The 26,376-nt window shown below is 54.6% G+C and overlaps 7 protein-coding genes across 7 annotated transcripts; all 7 read left to right on the forward strand.

The window, feature by feature from the left end:
* The first annotated feature begins 153 nt into the window (after positions 1 to 153).
* LOC133359815 (histone H4) lies at positions 154 to 825 on the forward strand. The gene has a single exon (XM_061578351.1). It carries the CDS (start codon positions 462 to 464, stop codon positions 771 to 773), a length of 312 nt encoding a protein of 103 aa, XP_061434335.1. The 5' UTR covers positions 154 to 461; the 3' UTR covers positions 774 to 825.
* A 4,107-nt stretch (positions 826 to 4,932) lies between these two features.
* LOC133359894 (histone H2A-like) lies at positions 4,933 to 5,601 on the forward strand (the record flags this gene model as incomplete). Its single annotated transcript, XM_061578454.1, has 1 exon — positions 4,933 to 5,601. A coding segment is annotated over one exon (549 nt), but the record flags the coding sequence as incomplete, so codon positions are not given.
* An 11,542-nt stretch (positions 5,602 to 17,143) lies between these two features.
* Positions 17,144 to 17,807, forward strand: LOC133359895 (histone H1.5-like). Its single transcript, XM_061578455.1, has 2 exons — positions 17,144 to 17,236; positions 17,271 to 17,807. Exons 1-2 carry the CDS (start codon positions 17,144 to 17,146, stop codon positions 17,805 to 17,807), a joined length of 630 nt encoding a protein of 209 aa, XP_061434439.1.
* A 729-nt stretch (positions 17,808 to 18,536) lies between these two features.
* Positions 18,537 to 19,162, forward strand: LOC133359813 (histone H4). Its single transcript, XM_061578349.1, has one exon. The coding sequence runs from the start codon at positions 18,799 to 18,801 to the stop codon at positions 19,108 to 19,110; it is 312 nt and encodes a 103-aa protein (XP_061434333.1). The 5' UTR covers positions 18,537 to 18,798; the 3' UTR covers positions 19,111 to 19,162.
* Positions 19,163 to 19,587: 425 nt separating this feature from the next.
* On the forward strand, positions 19,588 to 20,502 carry LOC133359803 (histone H2B type 3-B-like). Its single transcript, XM_061578335.1, has one exon. It carries the CDS (start codon positions 19,970 to 19,972, stop codon positions 20,369 to 20,371), a length of 402 nt encoding a protein of 133 aa, XP_061434319.1. The 5' UTR covers positions 19,588 to 19,969; the 3' UTR covers positions 20,372 to 20,502.
* Positions 20,503 to 20,599: 97 nt separating this feature from the next.
* LOC133359791 (histone H3) lies at positions 20,600 to 22,463 on the forward strand. The gene has a single exon (XM_061578321.1). The coding sequence runs from the start codon at positions 21,467 to 21,469 to the stop codon at positions 21,875 to 21,877; it is 411 nt and encodes a 136-aa protein (XP_061434305.1). The 5' UTR covers positions 20,600 to 21,466; the 3' UTR covers positions 21,878 to 22,463.
* A 470-nt stretch (positions 22,464 to 22,933) lies between these two features.
* LOC133359781 (histone H2A-like) lies at positions 22,934 to 24,688 on the forward strand. The gene has a single exon (XM_061578311.1). The coding sequence runs from the start codon at positions 22,990 to 22,992 to the stop codon at positions 23,611 to 23,613; it is 624 nt and encodes a 207-aa protein (XP_061434295.1). The 5' UTR covers positions 22,934 to 22,989; the 3' UTR covers positions 23,614 to 24,688.
* Positions 24,689 to 26,376: the final 1,688 nt, after the last annotated feature.

A 26,376-nucleotide genomic window follows, 5' to 3' on the forward strand; every position in this document is an offset into this window, starting at 1 on the left:
TAAATATCGCATTGTTTGCAATGTCTTTCTTACTTTGGGACAACTAGTTGGTGACGTTCACTCAACTATTGTGTTGGAAGCGTTAGCTTCACACGATTATAAAGTTAGTTCATCTTGTTCACTTGAAAACAAGACCTTACACCGATTATTCACTCCACGTGCAATCTTGCAACAGATCGCGTTCCTCTGGCGTTCGCTGCGGGTGTGCCAATATCATTCCAGAGTGCTTCGAAGAAGGGCCATTGCCCAAAACGTCGCATATTATACATGTCAAGGAAGTGTTATTGACGACGGTGGAGGGTTTTCTTCGTCGCAGAGGTTAAAGGTGGAAGGTTTAAGGCGGAGCCATCGCGGAGGGCAGGGGTGGTCGGTGACGTCGCCACGCTTCGGGTATAAAGGCGGCTGCTGCTGCAAGCTGAGCGCGCAGTCTCTCGCGAGGAGCTTTGTCACAAGTAGTCGCAATGTCTGGACGCGGTAAAGGCGGTAAGGGGCTCGGCAAGGGAGGCGCAAAACGCCATCGCAAGGTGCTGCGCGACAACATCCAGGGCATCACCAAGCCCGCCATCCGCCGCCTCGCTCGCCGCGGCGGTGTGAAGCGCATCTCGGGCCTCATCTACGAGGAGACCCGCGGCGTCCTGAAGGTCTTCCTTGAGAACGTCATCCGCGACGCCGTCACCTACACGGAGCACGCCAAGCGCAAGACCGTCACCGCCATGGACGTGGTCTACGCCCTCAAGCGCCAGGGCCGCACTCTCTACGGCTTCGGAGGCTGAGCGCCCATCTCTCGCACACTAAGCCAACCCAAAGGCTCTTTTCAGAGCCACCCACCTCTTCGAAACTGCTTGCGCCAGTGTTGCCAAACACGCTCTGAATGGAGCACATGTCCTGGGTTGTTGTGAGCGTGCTGGACGTTCGCTTGTTGAGTTGGCGAATCTTCATCTGCTTCCACATGAATGAATGAAAGAAATGATATTCACGTCACATTTAACAAGGCGTAATTCTTGAACGCCTTAATACAGAACCCATTTCTGGTATTTTTGCGTGAATTATTTCCAGCTGCAGCCGATTCCGATATTACGTAGAGCATTTGGCGCCACAATCTTACAGCACACTCGTCCTAATTGACGTAGCGTGCCGGAATGCTAATCTCCACCTGTACAGCACAACAGCGAAGTTATTTTTCTCCACCGAGCGCTTGTATTTTTCCAAATTGCGTTCATAAAACGCCCGTGCGCCGTATTAGACGAGTGGTGAAACAATCCCTCGTAAGAAACAAAAAAACCCACGCTCAAAACACAATATACTGAATTGGGTTTTCTAGTCATCCTTTTTAAAGCAAAGGCAATGCCATGGCTGCAATTCACTAATACACATGTTTGGACATTACATTGTGTTATATTCTCAAGTCCTTTTTGCAGTAAAATCGATATTAAAGTGAACATCGCGTCCGCGTTTCTCATTGGAGGCTGATGGAGAGGGACGGTACTAAAAGAGCCACTCAGCAGCGACGCGCAGCGAGACGATTCCTCTGATTTGCATCTCGCGCCTCCGTATAAATGAGAGCTCAAGCGCGCAGGACGACATCCACATTCGCTGTCCGGTCTGTTGCTGCCCTGAAGCTGCTGCTGCCTACGACAGCGTCGACAGGCCCGTGATCCGTCAGCCGCAATCAAAGCAGCGCTGGGGCCGGCCAAGGGGTTCCTGCTCCCAAGAAGGGCTCCAAGAAGGCTGTGAGCCAAGGCTACGCGCAAGGATGGCAAGAAGCGACGCCACCGCAGGAAGGAGAGCTACGCCCATTTACATCTACCAAGGTGATGAAGCAGGTGCACCCCGAGTACCGGCTATCTCGTCCAAGGCAATGAGCATCATGAACTCGTTCGTCAACGACATCTTCGAGCGATCGCGCTTCCGAGGCGTCCCGCCTGGCGCACTACAACAAGCGCTCCACCATCACTTATCGGGAGATCCAGACCGCAGTGCGACTGCTGCTCCCCCGGCGAGCTGGCCAAGCACGCCGTGATCGGAGGGCACCAAGGCCGTCACCAAGTACACAAGCTCCAAGTGAAGCCTCGACTCCACCATTAATTACAAGGCTCTTTTCAGAGCCACCCACCTCTCCGAACCTGCTTGTACCAGTCCTAGCAGGAGTACTAAACGAAACTTCCAACAAGCCCCGGTTCACGCTGGGGACATTGTTCGCTCATTGAGTGGAATGGAGAGATGGAACGCATTTTAACCTGTTTCCACGGGAATAAAAGCGATAACAATATTCATGGCACATTCACCAGCAGGCATTTCTTTGACGTGTTTGTCCATTGATTTCACCTGCAGCCCATTCAGATATTACATTGGATATTTGGTGCCAAAACCTTGCAATGCAATATATTTTAATTTCGTGGTTGTATTTTCGGGCAGGAACTAACATTTTGCACGTGTACATTCTATGTAAAAGTAAGCGCCTAGCATGGATGACTCGTGCAGTATAATTGATGATCATCTCAATGCCAAGAGAATAGATATCTATCCCTGTGATCACCTCTTTCCGACAATTTTACTTATTAACTTTGGAGCTTTCGTGACTGCAGGAATTATTCTTTGGTTCTTTCGGTAAAGTCACGTATATAAAAAACAAATTGGTGATATCTTTCTGCATATATGTCTGTCTATAATTTTTTCTGGTTCGATTTTATGTCGCTATTTCATTATACCTGATTATGATTGTCTTGTGTTGCCAATCGAAACGTCGTATGCTATTATTTAATTTATTATTTTTCTTTTACGTGACTTTACCGAAAGAACCAAAGAATATTTTTTACGTATTACTGTTTCCAATGAAGTGCAGTTTCTTCACACTTTATTTAGATCATGCGGAGCCACTGTAAGTTGTTTTCGGAAAGGTGTTTGCTTGAGAAAAGAAGATCCGTAAAGACATGGACGGCGCTCAAACGGTACTACTGCATCGTGATGCGGCATTCTGCAATGCTCCAAAGTGAGAACATTTCGTTGATGAAGAAGAGTTGACGACTCGAGATCATTGCACGCTGCCAACCAATCAGCACGCGCCCCTTCTTCGCACGTCACGACTCCGCTGACCAGTGAGCGCGCGCTCTGGGCTACATAAGCCCGCCTTCTCCTCCCCGCCTGTGAGAATCTTTGCCCTCACCAAGCCATGGCTCGCACCAAGCAGACGGCTCGCAAGTCCACGGGCGGCAAGGCCCCCCGCAAGCAACTCGCCACCAAGGCGGCCCGAAAGAGCGCTCCGGCCACGGGCGGCGTCAAGAAGCCTCACCGCTACAGGCCCGGCACCGTCGCTCTGCGCGAGATCCGCCGCTACCAGAAGTCCACCGAGCTGCTCATCCGCAAAACTGCCTTCCAGCGCCTCGTCAGGGAGATCGCGCAGGACTTCAAGACCGACCTGCGCTTCCAGAGCTCCGCTGTCATGGCTCTGCAGGAGGCCAGCGAAGCGTACCTTGTCGCGCTCTTCGAGGACACCAACCTGTGCGCCATCCACGCCAAGCGCGTCACCATCATGCCCAAGGACATTCAGCTCGCCCGCCGCATTCGTGTGCGAGCGCGCTTGAACGCCCAGCTCGGCCCTCAAAGCACAACACAAAGGCTCTTTTCAGAGCCACCACTTACTCGTGAGAAAGCTTCCATGTGTGTCCTTCAAAGTTCGGGTGCCGGAAACCTTCGTTTGCTGGTCACGGCTCTCACGAGTCGTCAGGCGTAAGCGACAATCAAGTTCATTTTCTATACCCCGCCGCTCATTCTGCAACATCACACGTTGGTGTTGTGTATAAGCGTTGTGAAACCATGTTTACATAATGTACAACAAAAGAGTTATTTTGGTGAAATGTATTTTACCTCGGAGTCGCGTGGTGGTGTGGAGGCCTAGCACCGTGCAGAGCCTCCCGCCTCGCCTGATTTTGCCACCCGGCTGACGCTGGGTACGGGTGCCGTTTCCCCCCCCCCCCCCGCGCTTCAATAATACTGTGTAATCGCTATAATTTTATAATCTACCGACCCTATAATAGTAATAGCACACATTGTGGTGGGGGGGGGAGTAAAGAGGACGTGAAACTTAGATGAATTTACCTCAGAGTCGCGTGTTAATGCGTGCGCCTATTTTTAACGGGAATTAAAGATGGCGTCCACCCCGCAACTGCTAGCCCGTCGCTAGCCGTTGCCAGGGGCAACCGGCGTCCAATGAAAGCGGCGAAGACGTCGCTAGGCGTTGGCAGGGGCAACCGGCGTCCAATGAAAGTGCGTATGGTCCGACATCCACACACAGACAGACAGACATTCACGATTTTATATATATAGATTAAACCCAAAGATATTGGTTCATGTTGTTTCAAGCCCGAGCTGATAAGAAGTTCACATTTTGCAAACTGAGACTGAATTATTCACGCACATATATTTTTAGGCATTGCCCGAACAGGCGGTTAAAGAAAAATATCTATACACCGTATAGGCACGTGGGCGATCAATCACGAGCTCAAGGCTATCACAATGATTTATTATAACCAATGCGGTCCCTCAAAATGATGATTATAATCAATAATACATTGATATTTGCGGAATCCGCTTATAAGTTTGACTTGCCAGCACGCGCCCATGAATTAACTCTATCATGCTTAAAACTTGAACCTATTAAGTACGTGTATCGCATTGTTTAATTCATAAGATGCGTGTCCGCATTAAAATATATATGGATACAAATAATGAAAGTCAACATCGAATCCTCGCGTCCCGGCTTGTCATTGGTGGCTCAAGGAGAGGGCGGGACTCGAGCGAGAGGAGCCAATCAGCAGCGGCGCGCTCTACGATCCTCGTCTCCGCTATAAAAGCCGCTCCCGTGGTGCGTGTTAACGTCACAAAATCGTTCGTACTTTGTCTCCAGTGCTTTTTGCATCCTAGGTCCGTTAACGATGTCTGGACGCGGGCAAGACCGGTGGCAAATCTCGCGCCAAGGCAAAGTCCCGCTCTTCCCGCGCCGGCCTGCAGTTCCCCGTGGGTCGCGTTCACAGGCTGCTCCGCAAGGGCAATTACGCCCAGCGGGTCGGCGCTGGAGCACCCGTCTACCTGGCCGCCGTGCTCGAGTACCTTTCTGCCGAGATCCTCGAGCTGGCTGGCAATGCCGCCCGCGACAACAAGAAGACGAGGATCATCCCCCGACACCTGCAGCTCGCCGTGCGAAACGACGAGGAGCTCAACAAGCTCATGGGCGGCGTGACTATCGCCCAGGGCGGTGTGCTGTGTGGTGCCACAACGACGGGGCCGCTCTGCCGAACCAGGGAGCCGCCCGGCTTCCCCCACCGCACTGCCCCCCATCACCCGCCCCACATAAGCACACACCCGCACGCATTCCCCCCCCCCCATAGAGCTGGAAGGGAAGGTCACCTGATCGACCGGTTTTTATCCGAGAGACCCTTATCGGGATTAATTCTCACGGTTTCCGGCGATCAGGGAATTGGATGACCTCCCCGTGCTACGTGGCACCGCGGCGCTGCGGCCGGCCTTAATATGGTAGGTCGTGGCGTGGGGCATTCGGCCACCGCGGTTGAGGCGCATTTCCCCCCACACACACTCCCACGGGTCGACGGGGGCGAGCAGGGGAGGCACGGGACAGCATGAATAGCGGGGTCACAGGGGCTGTTGCGCATAGTCATGGAGGGTTGGGATAATTGCGCTTGAGCGCGCAGGCCCCATTGTTAGGGAGGGTAAGGGATTAAGTAGGATTTACGCCTTGCACGCGGCACACTGATTAGCATATCAACAGCACCCAGAACCGCCGTGCGCGTGCCAGAGGATCGCGAGCCCATTGTTTAGCGCAGCATCCCCTTGAAGGTAGGGAGGATAAATAGAGGGGCGCAGAGGGAAAATAGCTCCCTTCTCTCCAGGCCAGCGGACCAGCAGGACTTCCAGCCAGCGACCCGGACGTCCGTGCGACGCATCGAGGTACGCTGTTAGCGCAGAGAGCAGCGAACCTCCGCGGGCACCAAACAGTGAGTGGGGAGGTGAAGTAGGGTATCGTAAGCCGATAAATAGGGAATAGGTACAGGTTTAGTGGAATAGGCCAGCCTCGTCGACTCACTGATTCAACATCAATTCGCAGGTGGCATATAATAAATCATTAATAGCGAAGCGTGGTCTCGCGTGATCTTGTCGTGCAGTGTGAGCGTGTGGGTGCGCTGTGTGCACAGTGGTTCGCCACGTGAGTGAGCGCTGCGCGGAGCTGAGCGCGCGGGTTGCGTGTGGGAACGCGTGTGGTACTGTGTGTGCGTAAGCTCGCGGCGTGCGTAATAGGCGTACCCCAGGTGCGCGATCATAACGCAAGCGGCCAGCAGACGGCGAGCGCTGCGCAGAGCGGCGCAAGAGTGGGTGTCGCGTGTGTTCACTCCGTGTGTGATACAGGTGCGCGAACATAACTTGCGTAGTTGGAGTGCACGGAGCGGCGTGTGTGTGTGTGCATACGTTCGTTACATGTCGGACACGGATGCGCATTGGTAACGTGCCGCACAGGGCTATACTGCGAGCACGGCGTTTGATTGACGATGATGTGCGCACGTATGCTCGCAGCGTGGGAGCGCGGCGCGAGGCTGTAACCGTAGTGGCGTCGCATTCGAATGCCGGCAAAACCGTAGCGAGTAATAGGGAGGTGGGGTAACTTAAACGGAATAGGGGATGCTGGCGGGAGGGACCCCGGGGGCCAACGGCCCCCACAAATTGGTGTCGGAAGCGGTACGGACCCCCGCGTTACCTCACGCTAAAATAAGACTAATATTTACCGGCCGGGGGGCCCCTTCGTGGAAGGCATTCGCCCGCAATCTCTTAGGGGCCAAGGAAATTAATGGATGGACGGACGCGCAGGCAGTACGTCAACTTAATATGAATCTTGATGGGCGGGCAGCCGATTTTGTAGAAGCGTTACCCGCGAGCGCACAGACACAGCTAGAGGAGCTGATGCGCCGACTCGATCAGCGGTTTGGCACGCGTGACGAGGAGGAAGCAAAATCGGCCTTAGAGGCGCGCCGGCGCCAACCTGGCGAAGATCTACGTGATTACGCCGAGGATGTGCGCGAGTTAACAAAGATCGCACGCCCGGGGTACGCAACTGATGTTATTGAGGAACTGGCCGCCGAGAAAATCCAGCGGTACCTGTCTCGCACGGCGTGGTGGCAGCCAGACATGAGCTGCCCACGTCTTCCCTTTAACGCCCTTGTCGAGCGCGCACGTAAGTGTGAAAGAATTCACAGCGAACGCGCGCAGCTCCGGGGGCTGGGACGAGAGCGCGCCATTGCGAGCCTGCTCTCGGAAGACGAGGAGGAGGAACAGGAGCTCGCGAGGACGGTAAGGGGCCGGGAAAGAGAGCCTCCAGTGTCCCGCGAGACAACCCCGGGATGGGTTGCCGGTATACAAACGGGTATAAAGGATGTCTCCGGCCAGGTAACCCAGATAGACAACAAGGTAACTCACGTAGGTGAGAGGGTAACCCAGGTACGCGAGGAAACGAATAAAAATATGACCCAACTGCAATCCTCCGTTGAGACCATCCGATCCGAGATGGGGGAACTAGACTCCACGGTAGGAGGGCTAACTGGAAGGATAGCGCGACTAGAAGCAGAGTATGAGCAGCAGCGCACTGGGGAGGAGGGAGTGGGCAGAGAGCCCACTACGGAGCCGCCACCCCTCCCCGGGCATGTTACATGTGCGATCGCCGAGGGCATCTAGTGAGGGACTGTCCTCAGGTCGCCCGAGCTAGACAAGAGCTAAGGTCAAACACTAAGGCCCCCCTAGAGAGGGGACCACCGGGGGGTGAAATCGACGTAGCCCCGACACAAACAAGCTGTGAGAATAATGGCGAGCGAGTGATCTCCACACAGGTTCCAGCAACAACGCCCACAGAAACGGTGACTCCTGGCGACTGGCTGCGGGAGCTGGTGGCGGGGATCACGGGGGCCACGTCGCTGGTGGAAGGGGAGGTAAACGGAGTGCGTACCCGCATCCTACTGGACACGGGGGCGGTGGCCTCGCTCGTGAGCGCAGCGCACTGCAGCGCGATCGGGGTCGACGTGCGTCACCTGCAGGCCCCGGACCGCGCGCTGCACACGGCGAGCGGAGCCGGAATGGGGCTGCTGGGGAAAGCCACCCTAGAGGTCCGCATAGGCAGCCAGGTATGCACGCAGGAGTTCTACGTGTCGAGTGCGTTGTGTCACGAGTGTATCGCAGGCACCGACCTCCTAGAACGGTTGGGACTCAACGTGCAACCCCGCCAGCGATGCGCCACCATGGAGAGCAACGGCGAGCGGATACCGTTCCTGGGACGAGAACCAACGCGCCGCCGCTTTGCACCTGTGGCCGCTATCCTGGCGACGGCAGTCACCATCGGCCCGCTCACCGAGATGCTGGTGCCGGTGGCAACATCCCCCACCGACCCCGCGCTCCGACCATCAGGGGAGGTAATGCTAACTCCTCACCCGGAGTTGGCAAAACGGTATGGGGTTGTGGGATCCGCCACGTTGGTAAACGCAGATGGGGACCGATTGTTTATGCAGATGTTTAACCCCCACAATACCCCCGCGATACTGCGACGGCGCACCCCGATAGCCACAGTACACCCCCTGCACGCACGCCACTCTAACGACTCGGTGTTCGCACTCTGGGCTGAGGACCCCGGTCGTCCTGAGGGTGAGCAGGACCTGGCCTGGCGAGTCGGCCCGACTCCCCGAGCCGAGGTCGTTCCCCTGCTCGACGCGTTACATGTACCATGGGCGGACTTACCTAAGGGAGAGGCCGATCGGCTGCGCGAGTTACTGCGGGAGTATGCCGACGTGTTCAGCGAACACGACTCGGACGTGGGTCGGACCGACCTTGTTAAGCATCAAATTGACACCGGTGCAGCCCGACCCATCAAACTCCCTGCGTACCGAGTGGGCGCACCCGAACGCGCCCAAATCAAAGAGGCAGTTGGGGACATGCTTCGCGATAACATAATTCAGCCCTCGGCGAGCCCCTGGTCAGCCCCGGTGGTACTAGTAACGAAAAAGGATGGGTCAACCCGGTTCTGCGTCGATTACCGTAAACTAAACGCAGTCACGCTCGGCGATGCCTTCCCCATACCTCGCATCGACGACACCTTCGACAGTCTCGCAGGAGCGCGGTATTTTTCCACCCTCGATCTGGCATCCGGTTACTGGCAGGTGGAGATGACGGAGGAGGATCGGCCAAAACAGCATTCACCACCCCGATGGGCCTGTTTGAGTTTCGAGTGTTGCCGTTCGGACTCACCAATGCGCCCGCGACGTTCCAGCGGCTGATGGAGTTGGTGATGCGGGGCTTGCATTGGGAACAGTGCCTGATTTACTTGGACGATGTGATAGTGTTCAGTAGATCTTTGTCTGAGCATTGGTCCAGGCTTCGAGAGGTGTTCCAGCGACTGCGAGCGGCTCATCTCAAGCTCAAGCCACGTAAGTGTTACATCGCACAACGCGAGGTGGGGTACCTCGGGCATCGCGTCAGCGAGGCAGGCGTGCACACCGATCCGGAGAAGGTACGCGCCGTAGTGGAGTGGCCACGGCCAAGGAATCTGACGGAGATCAGATCATTTTTGGGGCTTGCCACCTATTATCGTCGATTTGTAAAGGGATTCAGCGAGATTGCACGCCCCCTCACCCAACTCACTTCCCCTAAGCACCCCTATCAGTGGACGGGGGCCTGCCAGACGGCCTTCACCACTCTCAAAGACCACCTCACCCACGCCCCCACCCTTGCTTTCCCCGATTTTACCACCGATTTTATTTTGGACACCGACGCCTGCAGCAGCGGGCTGGGCGCGGTGTTGTCACAGGTACAGGATGGGACGGAACGAGTCATCGCGTACGCCAGCCGGACCTTGAGTGGGGCCGAGCTGAACTATTGCGTGACCCGCCAAGAGTTGTACGCCGTGATTTTCGCATGTAAGCAGTTCCGGCCGTATTTGTACGGCAGGAGATGTCGCGTACGCACTGACCATTATGCTCTGCAGTTTCTTCTTACATTCAAGGAGCCGCGGGGGCAGATGGCCCGGTGGTTGGCGCAGTTGCAGGAGTACAACCTGCAAATCGAGTATCGGGCTGGCCGGACGCATGCAAACGCGGACGCTTTGTCGAGGCGACCCACGGTGTACGCCGAGACGAGGGCGGAGGAGGCCTGCCCGTGTTTCACGGGGGGACGCTGCCGGCAGGCAACGGACCCCCGAGAGGCCGCGGCCACTGACCCCCCCCCAGCGAGGAGAGAGTGCAGTGTGCGCCACAGAAACCCTCACAGGTGGCACTGAGGATCCCGTCGACCGCCCGGCAAGCGCGGGACCCGCGGCTCGGGACCCGATCGGACGGATCCAGGAGGACGTCGGCTGCGCCTTCCCGGGCCTAAACGACGAGCAGCTGAGACAGACCCAGCAGCGAGATCCGGATCTGGCGGCAGTGGAGGCGGCACTGCGGGAGGAAAAGAGCGCCCTACCAGGACCCTGGAGCGGTTTGTATGCCCGGTTGTGTGTGCGGAACGGAGTGGTACGGGAGTTAACCGAGGCCGGCCAGCCGGGGTGCATCTGTGTTCCTGCCCAGGTGCGACCCCAGCTGCTACGGCTGGTGCATGACCACCCACTCGGGGGCCACGATGGGGAACGACGCACTCGAGAGACCCTGCGTCGCCAGTATCTCTGGCCCAAATTGGCACAAGATGTGGCCGCCTGGGTGCAGGGCTGCCGGGCCTGTCAGCAGTGTGGGCAAAAGCCGGCGAGGTACCAGGTACCCCTGAGGCCGTTCCGAGTCAGTCGGACGAATCAGTTGGTCGGAATCGACCTGCAGGGGCCCTTTCCACGATCCCACCGGGGCAACCGATATATTCTCGTAGCGGTGGAATACTTCACCCGCTACCCCGTGGCGGTGGCTATCCCGGATAAAACAGCCCTTGTAGTGGCCCGGGCCTTCGTGGAAAACTACGTACTTAAGTGCGGGATCCCCGAACGAGTCATTACCGACCAGGGTAGTGAATTCGAGGCCGAACTATTTCAGGCGCTGTGCCGAGAGTTCGGGATCCAGAAGGACCGAACCACGGCGTATCACCCCCAGGCGAACGGGATGGTAGAGAGGATGAACCAGACTCTGGCCGGGAAGCTTAAACGCATGGCGGCCGCGAATCAACAGGACTGGGACGAACACCTTCCCTATGCCCTGTTCGCCTACACCACCGCCGTTCACACCTCTACAGGACAGACCCCGTTCCTAATGATGTTTGGTCGCGAGTCTCGCCTGCCCGCAGATCTGCTGTTCGGTGTTCCTCCGCCGCAACGGGAGGAAGGGAGCCACCCCGTGGAGCACTTGCTGGAGACCCTGCGAGGGGCCAGGGGCCGAGCCGGCCCGCACGGAGAGGCCGCGCACCAGCGGCAAGAGCAGGGCGCCCGACCCCGTATGGAGCCCCCCTTCTACACTGCGGGCTCCGAGGTGTGGCTGTACACTCCCCGCGTCGGTGCCGGACAGGTGGGGAAGCTGACCACCTACTGGCGAGGACCCTGGATTGTGAGACGGCAGATCTCACCATGGACGGTGCTGATTCAGGGAGGAGAGAGGGGCCGGGAGATGGTGGTCAACATCCGCCGACTGAAGCCGTGGCGAGCAGCCCCCGAGGGGGGGAGCCCCGCCGTCCAAGTACCCCGAAACCCCGGGGTCCCCCCACCCCCCGTGCCCGGGGGCCTCGCGCAGTACATGGGCCCCACGGAGCCCCGGGCTCCGAGGGGCCCCGGGCGGGGCCGGGGGCGACGAGGACGGCGACCCTTAAACCCCACCGCCTCTGAGTTTGTTCCCCAGCCCGCAGGTGCCAGAGGCCGAGGGGAGCCGTTGGAATGGAGGAGGAGACCACCGCCGGAGCCCCAGGAGACGGAGCCGCCACCCCCGAGGCCAGCCACAAGGGCCGGGCGAATCCCGCGGACCCCGCGGCGATACCTCGTGGGGGCAACCCAGGCGAGGTGCTCCAGTCAACCCGGGACGGGGACTGGCACCCCGGGGGGCTATGTGGTGCCACAACGACGGGGCCGCTCTGCCGAACCAGGGAGCCGCCCGGCTTCCCCCACCGCACTGCCCCCCATCACCCGCCCCACATAAGCACACACCCGCACGCATTCCCCCCCCCCCCATAGAGCTGGAAGGGAAGGTCACCTGATCGACCGGTTTTTATCCGAGAGACCCTTATCGGGATTAATTCTCACGGTTTCCGGCGATCAGGGAATTGGATGACCTCCCCGTGCTACGTGGCACCGCGGCGCTGCGGCCGGCCTTAATATGGTAGGTCGTGGCGTGGGGCATTCGGCCACCGCGGTTGAGGCGCATTTCCCCCCACACACACTCCCACGGGTCGACGGGGCAAGCAGGGGAGGCACGAGACAGCATGAATAGCGGGGTCACAGGGGCTGTTGCGCATAGTCATGGGGGGTTGGGATAATTGCGCTTGAGCGCGCAGGCCCCATTGTTAGGGAGGGTAAGGGATTAAGTAGGATTTACGCCTTGCACGCGGCACACTGATTAGCATATCAACAGCACCCAGAACCGCCGTGCGCGTGCCAGAGGATCGCGAGCCCATTGTTTAGCGCAGCATCCCCTTGAAGGTAGGGAGGATAAATAGAGGGGCGCAGAGGGAAAATAGCTCCCTTCTCTCCAGGCCAGCGGACCAGCAGGACTTCCAGCCAGCGACCCGGACGTCCGTGCGACGCATCGAGGTACGCTGTTAGCGCAGAGAGCAGCGAACCTCCGCGGGCACCAAACAGTGAGTGGGGAGGTGAAGTAGGGTATCGTAAGCCGATAAATAGGGAATAGGTACAGGTTTAGTGGAATAGGCCAGCCTCGTCGACTCACTGATTCAACATCAATTCGCAGGTGGCATATAATAAATCATTAATAGCGAAGCGTGGTCTCGCGTGATCTTGTCGTGCAGTGTGAGCGTGTGGGTGCGCTGTGTGCACAGTGGTTCGCCACGTGAGTGAGCGCTGCGCGGAGCTGAGCGCGCGGGTTGCGTGTGGGAACGCGTGTGGTACTGTGTGTGCGTAAGCTCGCGGCGTGCGTAATAGGCGTACCCCAGGTGCGCGATCATAACGCAAGCGGCCAGCAGACGGCGAGCGCTGCGCAGAGCGGCGCAAGAGTGGGTGTCGCGTGTGTTCACTCCGTGTGTGATACAGGTGCGCGAACATAACTTGCGTAGTTGGAGTGCACGGAGCGGCGTGTGTGTGTGTGCATACGTTCGTTACATGTCGGACACGGATGCGCATTGGTAACGTGCCGCACAGGGCTATACTGCGAGCACGGCGTTTGATTGACGATGATGTGCGCACGTATGCTCGCAGCGTGGGAGCGCGGCGCGAGGCTGTAACCGTAGTGGCGTCGCATTCGAATGCCGGCAAAACCGTAGCGAGTAATAGGGAGGTGGGGTAACTTAAACGGAATAGGGGATGCTGGCGGGAGGGACCCCGGGGGCCAACGGCCCCCACAGCTGCCCAACATCCAGGCCGTGCTGCTGCCCAAGAAGACCTCTCAGGCAAAGAAGTGAACGCGCCGCCGCCTCTACCACCACAACAACGGCTCTTTTCAGAGCCACCCACTTGCTTGCAAAGAGCTCGGACAGTCGTGCACAGGGGTTTTGTTATTAATAAGGACACCGTCGTCGAGTTGCCCTCGTCCCAAATTGCTCGCAATTAAACGAATGCTCTGCTCGTTCCAGATACCCTTTATGTCTAATTTAGGAACGGTATTTGAGCAGCATTCCAACATTGCATCAATCATGGAACATGGTTTAGAATAAATTGAGGTGCCTATTGGAAGAAAGTATCGTGTTTTTTTAAAGAATAAAACTCGCTCTTTTTGAGCGGTCAGATTACATATGAAGAGGAGTCGGAGAATGGTTCAAGCACTTTAAGGGATCTGCGAGCCACCCTCACGCACCACGCAAACACGACATCTCCGCTCTCACGACAACACGCACCAATCAATCTTAATTTTTTTTCACACACGCGCGGGAAATAAGAGCTGGACGGGGGGGTCAGGGGTTAAAGGGCAGTGACGTCACCAGGACCAGGCGTGCTGGACGCGAATGTGTATTGGGAGCGGAGATTGAGGAGTTAAAAGGGGCTGTGGGACGTGTGCCCGGGGTTGGTCTTGGAACGAATATTGCTGTGCGTTGCGGAGATTGAGGAGTTAAAAGGGGCTGTGGGACGTGTGCCCGGGGTTGGTCTTGGAACGAATATTGCTGTGCGTTGCGGAGATTGAGGAGTTAAAAGGGGCTGTGGGACGTGTGCCCGGGGTTGGTCTTGGAACGAATATTGCTGTGCGTTGGTGAAAACAGGTCCCTGTGGGGTGGGCTGGTAGGACCGAACAATTGAATGGCTATAATAAAATGAAATGGCAAAAAATGGGCGCCAATGAGTGGATGGAAACGTAGACGTAGTGGAACATAAGAAACAATAAAGTAGTAGTAACCGTTCTGCAAAAAAATAATAGTATTGCACAAGTATGTACCTACGTGAGTGCAGCTTGGAGCAGACACAGTGAGTAGTAACAATCTGAACGAGATGCAGCGCCGTGGGCCACGCCCCTATCACTGTTAGCCCCGCCTCCTCGCCCCCGGTACTGTATTCTCGACTGTAGACTCCGCCCCTTTTCGCCAACGGCCCCTCCCTCCATCGCGCTAAGCTCCGCCTCCCACCGCTTGACCCCGCCCCGCTCCCCCGTGGCCCCGCTCCGCCCCCGTGGCCCCGCCCTCCACCCGCGTAACCCCGCCCCGCCACCCGTGGCCCCGCCCCATCTCGGTGTCCCCGCCCAGCCCCGCCCAGCCCCGCCCCCTGCAGCTGTAGCCACGCCCCCTGCAGCTGTAGCCCCGCCCCCTGCCGCTGTAGCCCCGCCCCCTGCCGCTGTAGCCCCGCCCCCTGCAGCGTAGCCCCGCCCCCTGCCGCGTAGCCCCGCCCCCTGCCGCTGTAGCCCCGCCCCCTGCCGCGTAGCCCTGCCCCCTGCCGCTGTAGCCCCGCCCCCTGTCGCGTAGCCCCGCCCCCTGCCGCTGTAGCCCCGCCCCCTGCCGCTGTAGCCCCGCCCCCTGTCGCGTAGCCCCGCCCCCTGCCGCGTAGCCCCGCCCCCTGCCGCGTAGCCCCGCCCCCTGCCGCGTAGCCCCGCCCCCTGCCGCGTAGCCCCGCCCCCTGCCGCTGTAGCCCCGCCCAATACACCCCGAGCGGGGGAGAGATTCCCAGGCCTGGCTCGGCTGGAGAGCCGCCGACGAGGGGGGGGAGGTAGGGAGTTGTTTTTAATGAAAAAGCTTTAAATGTAAATGTTTCTATTAAAAAACATCAGGGAATGTAACCTTGTTAACCATTTACTCCCTTTCACACACGCGGGGGAACTATACGAAGGGAGAGCTTGAGGCCTAGGTCTAGGCTTTAGGCCTAGCTGTAGGCCTTAGGCCGCCGTGGGTTAATTGTTAATATAAATGTTTTAATTATTTATGTTGAAGCTTTAAATGTCAATGTTGCTATTTAAAAACATCAGGGAGTGTAACATTGTAATTAAAAGCTATCTGAGGGAATTATAAGGGAATGCTACACTTGGTTAGCCAGGATAGCGTCACTGAGTCTAAATGTTTTTGTAGGGTCATGCCAAGTGTTTGCAGTAGGGGGCGATGTTGACACACGGACGGACGGACGGACAAACGGACGCACGATATAATCTATTGGAGTCTGGTCCACTTCGTTCCTACCAGAAGTGCATAAACCAATCTACTACGCCTCTTCACATGCGCGTGGAACGAATGATTATTGCATTCGTTCTAAATTTGTAGCTTTCGTGACTGCAATGATTCATACTCTTTGGTTTTTTCGGTAAAGTCACGTAGGTAAAACAATAATAATAAATAACTAAAACAATATAAATAATAAAATAACAAATCAGGGGGGAAGAGGGGGGCTTATCTGAATGTGGTTGCCGGGAAGTGGCGGGGGTGTCGGGGCTAAAAGAGAACAAATGAGCACATTAGCTCAGGGTTGTGGCCGGTGTTAGCTGATAGTAAGCATAAAAGTACTGGTAAACGCTGGGGATGTTAACACTCGCGAAAGTATAATATTACCTGTCAAATAAGATGGTACAAATATGTGTAGTTAAATATTTTTTACATGGTTAATAACATCTTTCCAATGATTACTCATTCGTGTTACTTAGTGCAGTAAATACGTGTTACTTATTGCAGTAAAAACAACTAATCGCATGAACCATCCTGCGCTCCTAGAATATCAACTCTGTCAATGCATTAAACGTAAGATTATATATTTTCTTTAAACATTCGACTGCGGAGTCACTTGAGTTGAATTTGAGTGGTGATGATTGTGCACCGTGCCTTCAAGGCGCGCGACCCTTCTGCAGTGCGTGAGCTACTCATCTCTTGCCACGTAAAATGTTAAACTTTCCATATAATGTCGGTTAATTTTGAGTAATTTTCTTCAGTTTGTTGTCCATCTGAAAATCCATAAATTTATTCATTTCAAAGTTCGATTAAAACGTCCAGTTAAAAGTTCGGTGACAAGGGACGATTGACATGGCGCGCAGTCCTCACCATAGCGCGAGAGGAGGAATCGCGAGCGCGCGAGGCAAAACTTAAATAGAAAATATTTTGTTGGAATTAAATATGAGTAGTCTGTTGAAGCATCTTGTCTTGCAAAAAATTCGAGTGCGTTTTAAATAGTGTTCATCAGTAACACTTTTGAAAACCGACAATCATCATATCTTGCCCTGACCGAACAATGTCTCCCAAATGTTGGTTGTTCACTTGTTTAGAATTATAATTTATATCGTGAGCATTGTCGTATATTGCATAAGTAACGTACATTAAAGAAGTGATCTTCGTGATGATGTATTAACTAGATGCATGTAAGTATGAACGTTACGGGAGTAATCGAGCCCAAAGGCAGGCGTGATAAACACAGTGAGTATGGTAGGAAACTCCCTCACTAGAGCTGAGTGCTGGATGATCTCAGCGACGTCCGCATTCAGTACGCCGCTTCTATAATAACCTCGGGCCTGGAGGACGCTCGGTTCGAATTCGTGAGAGCGCTGATTTCGGTAAATAAAAGCGACGTCTTGAGATGGCGGAAACTGCTCCTGCTCAACCACCAGCTGCGGCTACTTCAGCGCCTAAAAGCCCCAAGAAGAAGCGCGCCGCTCCAAAGGCCAAGAAGGTCTGGCCCCAGCGTGTCCGAGCTCATCCTCAAGGCTCTGGCCAGCAGCAAGGAGAGGAACGGCGTGTCTCTTCCTGCGCTCAAAAAGTCGCTTGCTGCCGGAGGATACGACGTGGAGAAGAACAATGCCCGCGTGAAGTTGGCCATCAAGAAGCTCGTGGCCAAAGACGCCGTGGCGCAAGTGAAGGGCAGCGGCGCGTCTGGCTCTTTCAAACTCAACAAGGAAAAGGCTGCCGCAAAGGCGAAGCCCAAGTCGTCAACGGCAAAGCCCGCAGCTAAAAAGCCCGCGGCAGCCAAGAAGGTGAAGAAGCCCGCGGCAGCCAAGAAGACCGCGCCCAAGAAGTCTCCCAAGAAAGCAAAGAAGCCCGCGGCTGCCAAGGCGGCCAAGAGCCCCAAAAAGGTGAAGTCGGCTGTTAAGCCCAAGAAGGCGGCGAAGAGCCCAGCCAAGCCCAAGGCTGCGAAGCCCAAGGTCGCTAAGCCCAAGACCGTCAAGGCCAAGGCCGCCAAACCCAAGGTGGCCAAGCCCAAGAAGGCCGCGGCCAAGCCCAAGAAGACTGCGCCAAAGAAGTGAATCCGATGGGACGACCGACGCTCGATTCACTCCACCTCAACGGCTCTTTTCAGAGCCACCCACTTCGTTAAAAAAGTGAACCAGATGCTGCTGCGCTTCAATTAGTTCAAATTAACTGTGTAACATTTCACCCACTCGATGTGTTTTAAGCATTGATGTGATGGGAGTGATCGAGCCCGAAAGCAGGGATCACAAACACAGGCGAGGCGGGTGGCAGCTCCCTCACTCGAACTGAGTGCAGAGTAATCTCAGCGACGTCAGCATTCTCGCTGGCGATTCTAATCTAAATCCAGATTCAAAATGATGCATTCTTGACGAATCTCCAATTTTGATTATGTGTTGCACCTCTTCATTCCGTCATCATGTTACTGGTGCCAAATATGGAATTTAGTCTAAAAATGTATTGATTCCAGACAGCTTTACTCAATTTGCCTTCATTCGCTCGTTCTCGCCTTTTCACTTTGTTTTTGTTTTGTAAACATTGCGGTGCACCATTTAAACTTCTCTATTAAAATTAATTTATATACGTAAATATCGCATTGTTTGCAATGTCTTTCTTACTTTGGGAGAACGAGTTGGTGACGTTCACTCAACTATTGTGTTGGAAGCCGTTAAGCTTCACACGATTATAAAGTTAGTTCATCTTGTTCACTTGAAAACAAGACCTTACACCGATTATTCACTCCACGTGCAATCTTGCAACAGATCGTGTTCCTCTGGCGTTCGCTGCGGGTGTGCCAATATCATTCCAGAGTGCTTCGAAGAAGGGCCATTGCCCAAAACGTCGCATATTATACATGTCAAGGAAGTGTTATTGACGACGGTGGAGGGTTTTCTTCGTCGCAGAGGTTAAAGGTGGAAGGTTTAAGGCGGAGCCATCGCGGAGGGCAGGGGTGGTCGGTGACGTCGCCACGCTTCGGGTATAAAGGCGGCTGCTGCTGCAAGCTGAGCGCGCAGTCTCTCGCGAGGAGCTTTGTCACAAGTAGTCGCAATGTCTGGACGCGGTAAAGGCGGTAAGGGGCTCGGCAAGGGAGGCGCAAAACGCCATCGCAAGGTGCTGCGCGACAACATCCAGGGCATCACCAAGCCCGCCATCCGCCGCCTCGCTCGCCGCGGCGGTGTGAAGCGCATCTCGGGCCTCATCTACGAGGAGACCCGCGGCGTCCTGAAGGTCTTCCTTGAGAACGTCATCCGCGACGCCGTCACCTACACGGAGCACGCCAAGCGCAAGACCGTCACCGCCATGGACGTGGTCTACGCCCTCAAGCGCCAGGGCCGCACTCTCTACGGCTTCGGAGGCTGAGCGCCCATCTCTCGCACACTAAGCCAACCCAAAGGCTCTTTTCAGAGCCACCCACCTCTTCGAAACTGCTTGCGCCAGTGTTGCCAAACACGCTCTGAATGGAGCACATGTCCTGGGTTGTTGTGAGCGTGCTGGACGTTCGCTTGTTGAGTTGGCGAATCTTCATCTGCTTCCACATGAATGAATGAAAGAAATCATGATATTCACGTACACATTTAACAAGGCGTAATTCTTGAACGCCTTAATACAGTAACCCATTTCTGGTATTTTGCGTTAATTATTTCCAGCTGCAGCCGAATACGATATTACGTAGAGCATTTGGCGCCACAATCTTACAGCACACTCGTCCTAATTGACGGAGCGTGCCGGAATGCTAATCTCCACCTGTACAGCACAACAGCGAAGTTATTTTTCTCCACCGAGCGCTTGTATTTTTCCAAATTGCGTTCATAAAACGCCCGTGCGCCGTATTAGACGAGTGGTGAAACAATCCCTCGTAAGAAACAAAAAAACCCACGCTCAAAACACAATATACTGTATTGGGTTTTCTAGTCATCCTTTTTAAAACAAAGGCAATGCCATGGCTGCAATTCACTAATACACATGTTTGGACATTACATTGTGTTATATTCACCAGTCCTTTTGCAGTAAAATCGATATTAAAGTGAACATCGCGTCCGCGTTTCTCATTGGAGGCTGATGGAGAGGGACGGTACTAAAAGAGCCACTCAGCAGCGCCGCGCACTACGATCCTCTGATTTGCATCTCGCCTCCTATAAAAGGAGCTCAACGCGCGAGCGACATCCACATTCGCTTCCCGTCTGTTCTGACCTGAAGCTGCTGCCTACGACGCGTCGACATGCCCGATCCTCCCGCATCAAAGAGCGCTGGGCCGGCCAAGGTTCCTGCTCCCAAGAAGGGCTCCAAGAAGGCTGTGACCAAGGCTACGCGCAAGGATGGCAAGAAGCGACGCCACCGCAGGAAGGAGAGCTACGCCATTTACATCTACAAGGTGATGAAGCAGGTGCACCCCGATACCGGCATCTCGTCCAAGGCAATGAGCATCATGAACTCGTTCGTCAACGACATCTTCGAGCGCATCGCTTCCGAGGCGTCCCGCCTGGCGCACTACAACAAGCGCTCCACCATCACTTCTCGGGAGATCCAGACCGCAGTGCGACTGCTGCTCCCCGGCGAGCTGGCCAAGCACGCCGTGTCGGAGGGCACCAAGGCCGTCACCAAGTACACAAGCTCCAAGTGAAGCCTCGACTCCACCATTAATTACAAAGGCTCTTTTCAGAGCCACCCACCTCTCCGAACCTGCTTGTACCAGTCCTAGCAGGAGTACTAAACGAAACTTCCAACAAAGCCCCGGTTCACGCGGGGACATTGTTCGCTCATTGAGTGGAAATGGAGAGATGGAACGCATTTTAACCTGTTTCCACGGGAATAAAAGCGATAACAATATTCATGGCACATGTTCACCAGCAGGCATTTCTTGGACTTGTTTGTCCATTGATTTCATCTGCAGCCCATTCAGATATTACATTGGATATTTGGTGCCAAAACCTTGCAATGCAATATATTTAATTCGTGGTTGTATTTTCGGGCAGGAACTAACATTTTGCACGTGTACATCTATGTAAAAGTAAGCGCCTAGCATGGATGACTCGTGCAGTATAATTGATGATCATCATCTCAATGCCAAGAGAATAGATATCTATCCCTGTGATCACCTCTTTCCGACAATTTTACGTATTAACTTTGGAGCTTTCGTGACTGCAGGAATTATTCTTTGGTTCTTTCGGTAAAGTCACGTATATAAAGAAACAAATTGGTGATATCTGTCTGCTTATATGTCTGTCTATAATTTTTTTCTGGTTAGATTTTATGTCGCTATTTCATTATACTTGATGATTGCTTGTGTTGCAATCGAAACGTCGTATGCTATTATTTTTTCTTTATACGTGACTTTACCGAAAGAAACAAAGAATATTTTTTACGTATTACTGTTTCCAATGAAGTGCAGTTTCTTCACACTTTATTTAGATCACGCGGAGCACTGTAAAGTTGTTTTCGGAAAGGTGTTTGCTTGAGAAAATAACATCCGTTAAAGACATGGACGGCGCTCAAACGGAACTACTGCATCGTGATGCGGCATTCTGCAATGCTCCAAAGTGAGAACATTTCGTTGATGAAGAAGAGTTGACGACTCGAGATCATTGCACGCTGCCAACCAATCAGCACGCGCCCCTTCTTCGCACGTCACGACTCCGCTGACCAGTGAGCGCGCGCTCTGGGCTACATAAGCCGCCTTCTCCTCCCCGCCTGTGAGAATCTTTGCCCTCACCAAGCCATGGCTCGCACCAAGCAGACGGCTCGCAAGTCCACGGGCGGCAAGGCCCCCCGCAAGCAACTCGCCACCAAGGCGGCCCGAAAGAGCGCTCCGGCCACGGGCGGCGTCAAGAAGCCTCACCGCTACAGGCCCGGCACCGTCGCTCTGCGCGAGATCCGCCGCTACCAGAAGTCCACCGAGCTGCTCATCCGCAAACTGCCCTTCCAGCGCCTCGTCAGGGAGATCGCGCAGGACTTCAAGACCGACCTGCGCTTCCAGAGCTCCGCTGTCATGGCTCTGCAGGAGGCCAGCGAAGCGTACCTTGTCGCGCTCTTCGAGGACACCAACCTGTGCGCCATCCACGCCAAGCGCGTCACCATCATGCCCAAGGACATTCAGCTCGCCCGCCGCATTCGTGGCGAGCGCGCTTGAACGCCCAGCTCGGCCCTCAAAGCACAACACAAAGGCTCTTTTCAGAGCCACCACTTACTCGTGAGAAAGCTTCCATGTGTGTCCTTCAAAGTTCGGGTGCCGGAAACCTTCGTTTGCTGGTCACGGCTCTCACGAGTCGTCAGGCGTAAGCGACAATGAAGTTCATTTCTATACCCCGCCGCTCATTCTGCAACATCACACGTTGGTGTTGTGTATAAGCGTTGTGAAACCATGTTTACATAATGTACAACAAAAGAGTTATTTTGGTGAAATGTATTTTACCTCAGAGTCGCGTGGTGGGTGTGGAGGCCTAGCACCGTGCAGAGCCTCCCGCCTCGCCTGATTTTGCCACCCGGCTGACGCTGGGTACGGGTGCCGTTTCCCCCCCCCCCCCACCGCGCTACAATAATACTGTGTAATCGCTATAATTTAATAATCTACCGACCCTATAATAGTAATAGCACACATTGTGGTGGGGGGGGGGGAGTAAAGAGGACGTGAAACTTAGATGAATTTACCTCAGAGTCGCGTGTTAATGCGTGCGCCTATTTTTAACGGGAATTAAAGATGGCGTCCACCCCGCAACTGCTAGCCCGTCGCTAGCCGTTGCCAGGGGCAACCGGCGTCCAATGAAAGCGGCGAAGTCGTCGCTAGGCGTTGGCAGGGGCAACCGGCGTCCAATGAAAGTGCGTATGGTCCGACATCCACACACAGACAGACAGACATTCACGATTTAATATATATATAGATTTAACCCAAAGATATTGGTTTATGCTGTTTCAAGCCCGAGCTGATAAGAAGTTCACATTTTGCAAACTGAGACTGAATTATTCACGCACATATATTTTTGGGCATTGCCCGAACAGGCGGTTAAAGAAAAATATCTATACACCGTATAGGTACGTGGGCGATCAATCACGAGCTCAAGGCTATCACAATGATTTCTTATAACCAATGCGGTCCCTCAAAATGATGATTATAATCAATAATACATTGATATTTGCGGAATCCGCTTATAAGTTTGACTTGCCAGCACGCGCCCATAAATTAACTCTATCATGCTTAAAACTTGAACCTATTAAGTACGTGTATCGCATTGTTTAATTCATAAGATGCGTGTGCGCATTAAAACATATATGGATACAAATAATGAAAGTCAACATCGAATCCTCGCGTCCCGGCTTGTCATTGGTGGCTCAAGGAGAGGGCGGGACTCGAGCGAGAGGAGCCAATCAGCAGCGGCGCGCTCTACGATCCTCGTCTCCGCTATAAAAGCCGCTCCCGTGGTGCGTGTTAACGTCACAAATCGTTCGTACTTTGTCTCCAGTGCTTTTTGCATCCTAGGTCCCTTAACGATGTCTGGACGAGGCAAGACCGGTGGCAAATCTCGCGCCAAGGCAAAGTCCCGCTCTTCCCGCGCCGGCCTGCAGTTCCCCGTGGGTCGCGTTCACAGGCTGCTCCGCAAGGGCAATTACGCCCAGCGGGTCGGCGCTGGAGCACCCGTCTACCTGGCCGCCGTGCTCGAGTACCTTTCTGCCGAGATCCTCGAGCTGGCTGGCAATGCCGCCCGCGACAACAAGAAGACGAGGATCATCCCCCGACACCTGCAGCTCGCCGTGCGAAACGACGAGGAGCTCAACAAGCTCATGGGCGGCGTGACTATCGCCCAGGGCGGTGTGCTGCCCAACATCCAGGCCGTGCTGCTGCCCAAGAAGACCTCTCAGGCAAAGAAGTGAACGCGCCGCCGCCTCTACCACCACAACAACGGCTCTTTTCAGAGCCACCCACTTGCTTGCAAAGAGCTCGGTCAGTCGTGCACAGGGGTTTTGTTATTAATAAGGACACCGTCGTCGAGTTGCCCTCGTCCCAAATTGCTCGCAATTAAACGAATGCTCTGCTCATTCCAGATACCCTTTATGTCTAATTTAGGAACGGTATTTGAGCAGCATTCCAACATTGCATCAATCATGGAACATGGTTTAGAATAAATTGAGGTGCCTATTGGAAGAAAGTATCGTGTTTTTTTAAAGAATAAAACTCGCTCTTTTTGAGCGGTCAGATTACATGTGAAGAGGAGTCGGTGAATGGTTCAAGCACTTTGAGGGATCTGCGAGCCACCCTCACGCACCACGCACCACGCAAACACGACATCTCCGCTCTCACGACAACACGCACCAATCGCACGCGCGGGGAAGAGCTGGACGGGGGGGTCAGGGGTTAAAGGGCAGACACCGCTGGTTTCAAGTTCATTTCAAGTTCATTTATTAGGTATAGCCCTGTGAGCCATTCAGCTCTTGAATCGGGTGCAACCGCAACAAACAAAAAACAAAAAACATGAACAAAAAACATCTTAAAGTGAATATGTGACTAAGTGCAAACAGAAAATCCAAGAAAAGACAGCAAAAATATTGCAGAAAAAACACCGTACACCAACGCTGTGTGCAAAAATCCCAGTGGGATGCAAGTCAAACAACAACAACAACCACAAGACAACTTAGATTAAGGCCATCAGTCTAACTCTGTACTACAACAACACAAACATGGCTAAACCAATACACTTTTCGAAATCACCAAAATAAAGCCATGAAAGCAATGAAAAAGCAATCATAGGAACTGTGACGGAATTTTCACAATAAATGGCATAAACAACATGTACTACCAAAACCCTGCAGCCATAGCTGGCTGCATGAGTCACTCCACAGCAGGTCGCAAGAGACTGCGCGTGGCGCTTTGTGTTGCCGTTGCCATGAATCGTCGAAGCGCGTTCACGATCTGTTGTTCTCCTGTAACGCGGTGGTCATTTCGATTTAAAGCTTTCGTGACTGCAGGGATTCATCTTCTTGGTTCTTTCGGTAAAGTCACGTAGAATGGAAATAATAAAATAATAATAAAACAAAAAAGTAATTGTAAAATTGTATTATTAAAATAAAAATGCTATTTAATAATAAACTAATGAAAATAAAAATAATAAGTAAAAGGTTTCTTTTTATTATTTTATTATTTAATAATGACGTCAACACCCCCCTCCCCACTGACTCGCGCGCCCACAGAGCGATGACGTCAACACCCCCCTCCCCACTGACTCGCGCGCCCACAGAGCGATGACGTCAACACCCCCCTCCCCACTGACTCGCGAGCCCACAGAGCAAGGATTGCAACAGGCGATGTCATTGGCTGCGCCGGATGCGACGGCCATCTTGTTTAGTTCATTTAGTTCACGGATCGCAGGGGGAGCGGGCGGCCATCTTGTCAGACAGAGGGACGGCCTCGCGAAGCCTGTCGCAGTAGGCCTCGCGAAGCCTTCTGCACTAGGCCTCGCGAAGCCTCCTGCAGTAGGCCTCGCGATGCCTTCCCTGCAGTAGGCCTCGCGAAGCCTTCTCTGCAGTAGGCCTCGCGAAGCCTTCTCTGCAGTAGGCCTCGCGAAGCCTTCTCTGCAATAGGCCTCGCGATGCCTTCCCTGCAGTAGGCCTCGCGAAGCCTCCTGCACTAGGCCTCGCGAAGCCTCCTGCAGTAGGCCTCGCGAAGCCTTCTGCACTAGGCCTCGCGAAGCCTTCTGCACTAGGCCTCGCGAAGCCTTCTGCACTAGGCCTCGCGAAGCCTTCTCTGCAATAGGCCTCGCGAAGCCTTCTCTGCAATAGGCCTCGCGATGCCTTCCCTGCAGTAGGCCTCGCGAAGCCTCCTGCAGTAGGCCTCGCGAAGCCTTCTCTGCACTAGGCCTCGCGAAGCCTCCTGCAGTAGGCCTCGCGAAGCCTTCTGCACTAGGCCTCGCGAAGCCTTCTGCACTAGGCCTCGCGAAGCCTTCTGCACTAGGCCTCGCGAAGCCTTCTCTGCAATAGGCCTCGCGAAGCCTTCTCTGCAGTAGGCCTCGCGATGCCTTCTCTGCAGTAGGCCTGTGGTGCCACAGCGACGGGGCCGCTCTGCCGAGCCAGGGAGCCGCCCGGCTTCCCCCACCGCACTGCCCCCAATCACCCGCCCCACATAAGCACACACCCGCACGCATCCCCCCCCCCCCCCCCCCCATAGAGCTGGAAGGGAAGGTTACCTGATCGACCGGTTTTTATCCGAGAGACCCTTATCGGGATTAATTCTCACGGTTTCCTGCGATCAGGGAATTGGATGACCTCCCCCGTGCTACGTGGTACCGCGGCGCTGCTGCCGGCCTTAATATGGTGTGGTCGCGGCGTGGGGCATTCGGCCACCGCGGTTGAGGCGCATTTCCCCCCACACACACCCCCACGAGTCGACGGGGCAAGCAGGGGAGGCACGGGACAGCATGAATAGCGGGGTCACAGGGGCTGTTGCGCATAGTCATGGAGGGTTGGGATAATTGCGCTTGAGCGCGCAAGCCCCATTGGTAGGAAGGGTAAGGGAGTAATTAGGATTTACGCCTTGCACGCAGCACACTGATTAGCATATCAACAGCGCCTGGGGACTGCCGTGCGCGGGCTTGGGGTGCACGAGCCCATTGTTCAGCGCAGCATCCCCTTTGGGAGGTAGGG

Source organism: Lethenteron reissneri, chromosome 66 (assembly GCF_015708825.2).
Source record: "Lethenteron reissneri isolate LAM-NWPU_2019-01 chromosome 66, ASM1570882v1, whole genome shotgun sequence".
NCBI classification, from domain to species: Eukaryota; Metazoa; Chordata; class Hyperoartia; order Petromyzontiformes; family Petromyzontidae; genus Lethenteron; species Lethenteron reissneri.

What these genes read in the sequence shown, in the direction of transcription:
- LOC133359815 (XM_061578351.1), top strand. Translation starts at nt 462, where the DNA reads ATGTCTGGACGCGGTAAAGGCGGTAAGGGGCTCGGCAAGGGAGGCGCA.
- LOC133359895 (XM_061578455.1), top strand. Translation starts at nt 17,144, where the DNA reads ATGGCGGAAACTGCTCCTGCTCAACCACCAGCTGCGGCTACTTCAGCG. An exon ending in CCGCTCCAAAGGCCAAGAAG is followed by an intron (nt 17,237 to 17,270) that starts GTCTGGCCCCAG and finishes CTCATCCTCAAG; the next exon opens with GCTCTGGCCAGCAGCAAGGA.
- LOC133359813 (XM_061578349.1), top strand. Translation starts at nt 18,799, where the DNA reads ATGTCTGGACGCGGTAAAGGCGGTAAGGGGCTCGGCAAGGGAGGCGCA.
- LOC133359803 (XM_061578335.1), top strand. Translation starts at nt 19,970, where the DNA reads ATGCCCGATCCTCCCGCATCAAAGAGCGCTGGGCCGGCCAAGGTTCCT.
- LOC133359791 (XM_061578321.1), top strand. Translation starts at nt 21,467, where the DNA reads ATGGCTCGCACCAAGCAGACGGCTCGCAAGTCCACGGGCGGCAAGGCC.
- LOC133359781 (XM_061578311.1), top strand. Translation starts at nt 22,990, where the DNA reads ATGCGTGTGCGCATTAAAACATATATGGATACAAATAATGAAAGTCAA.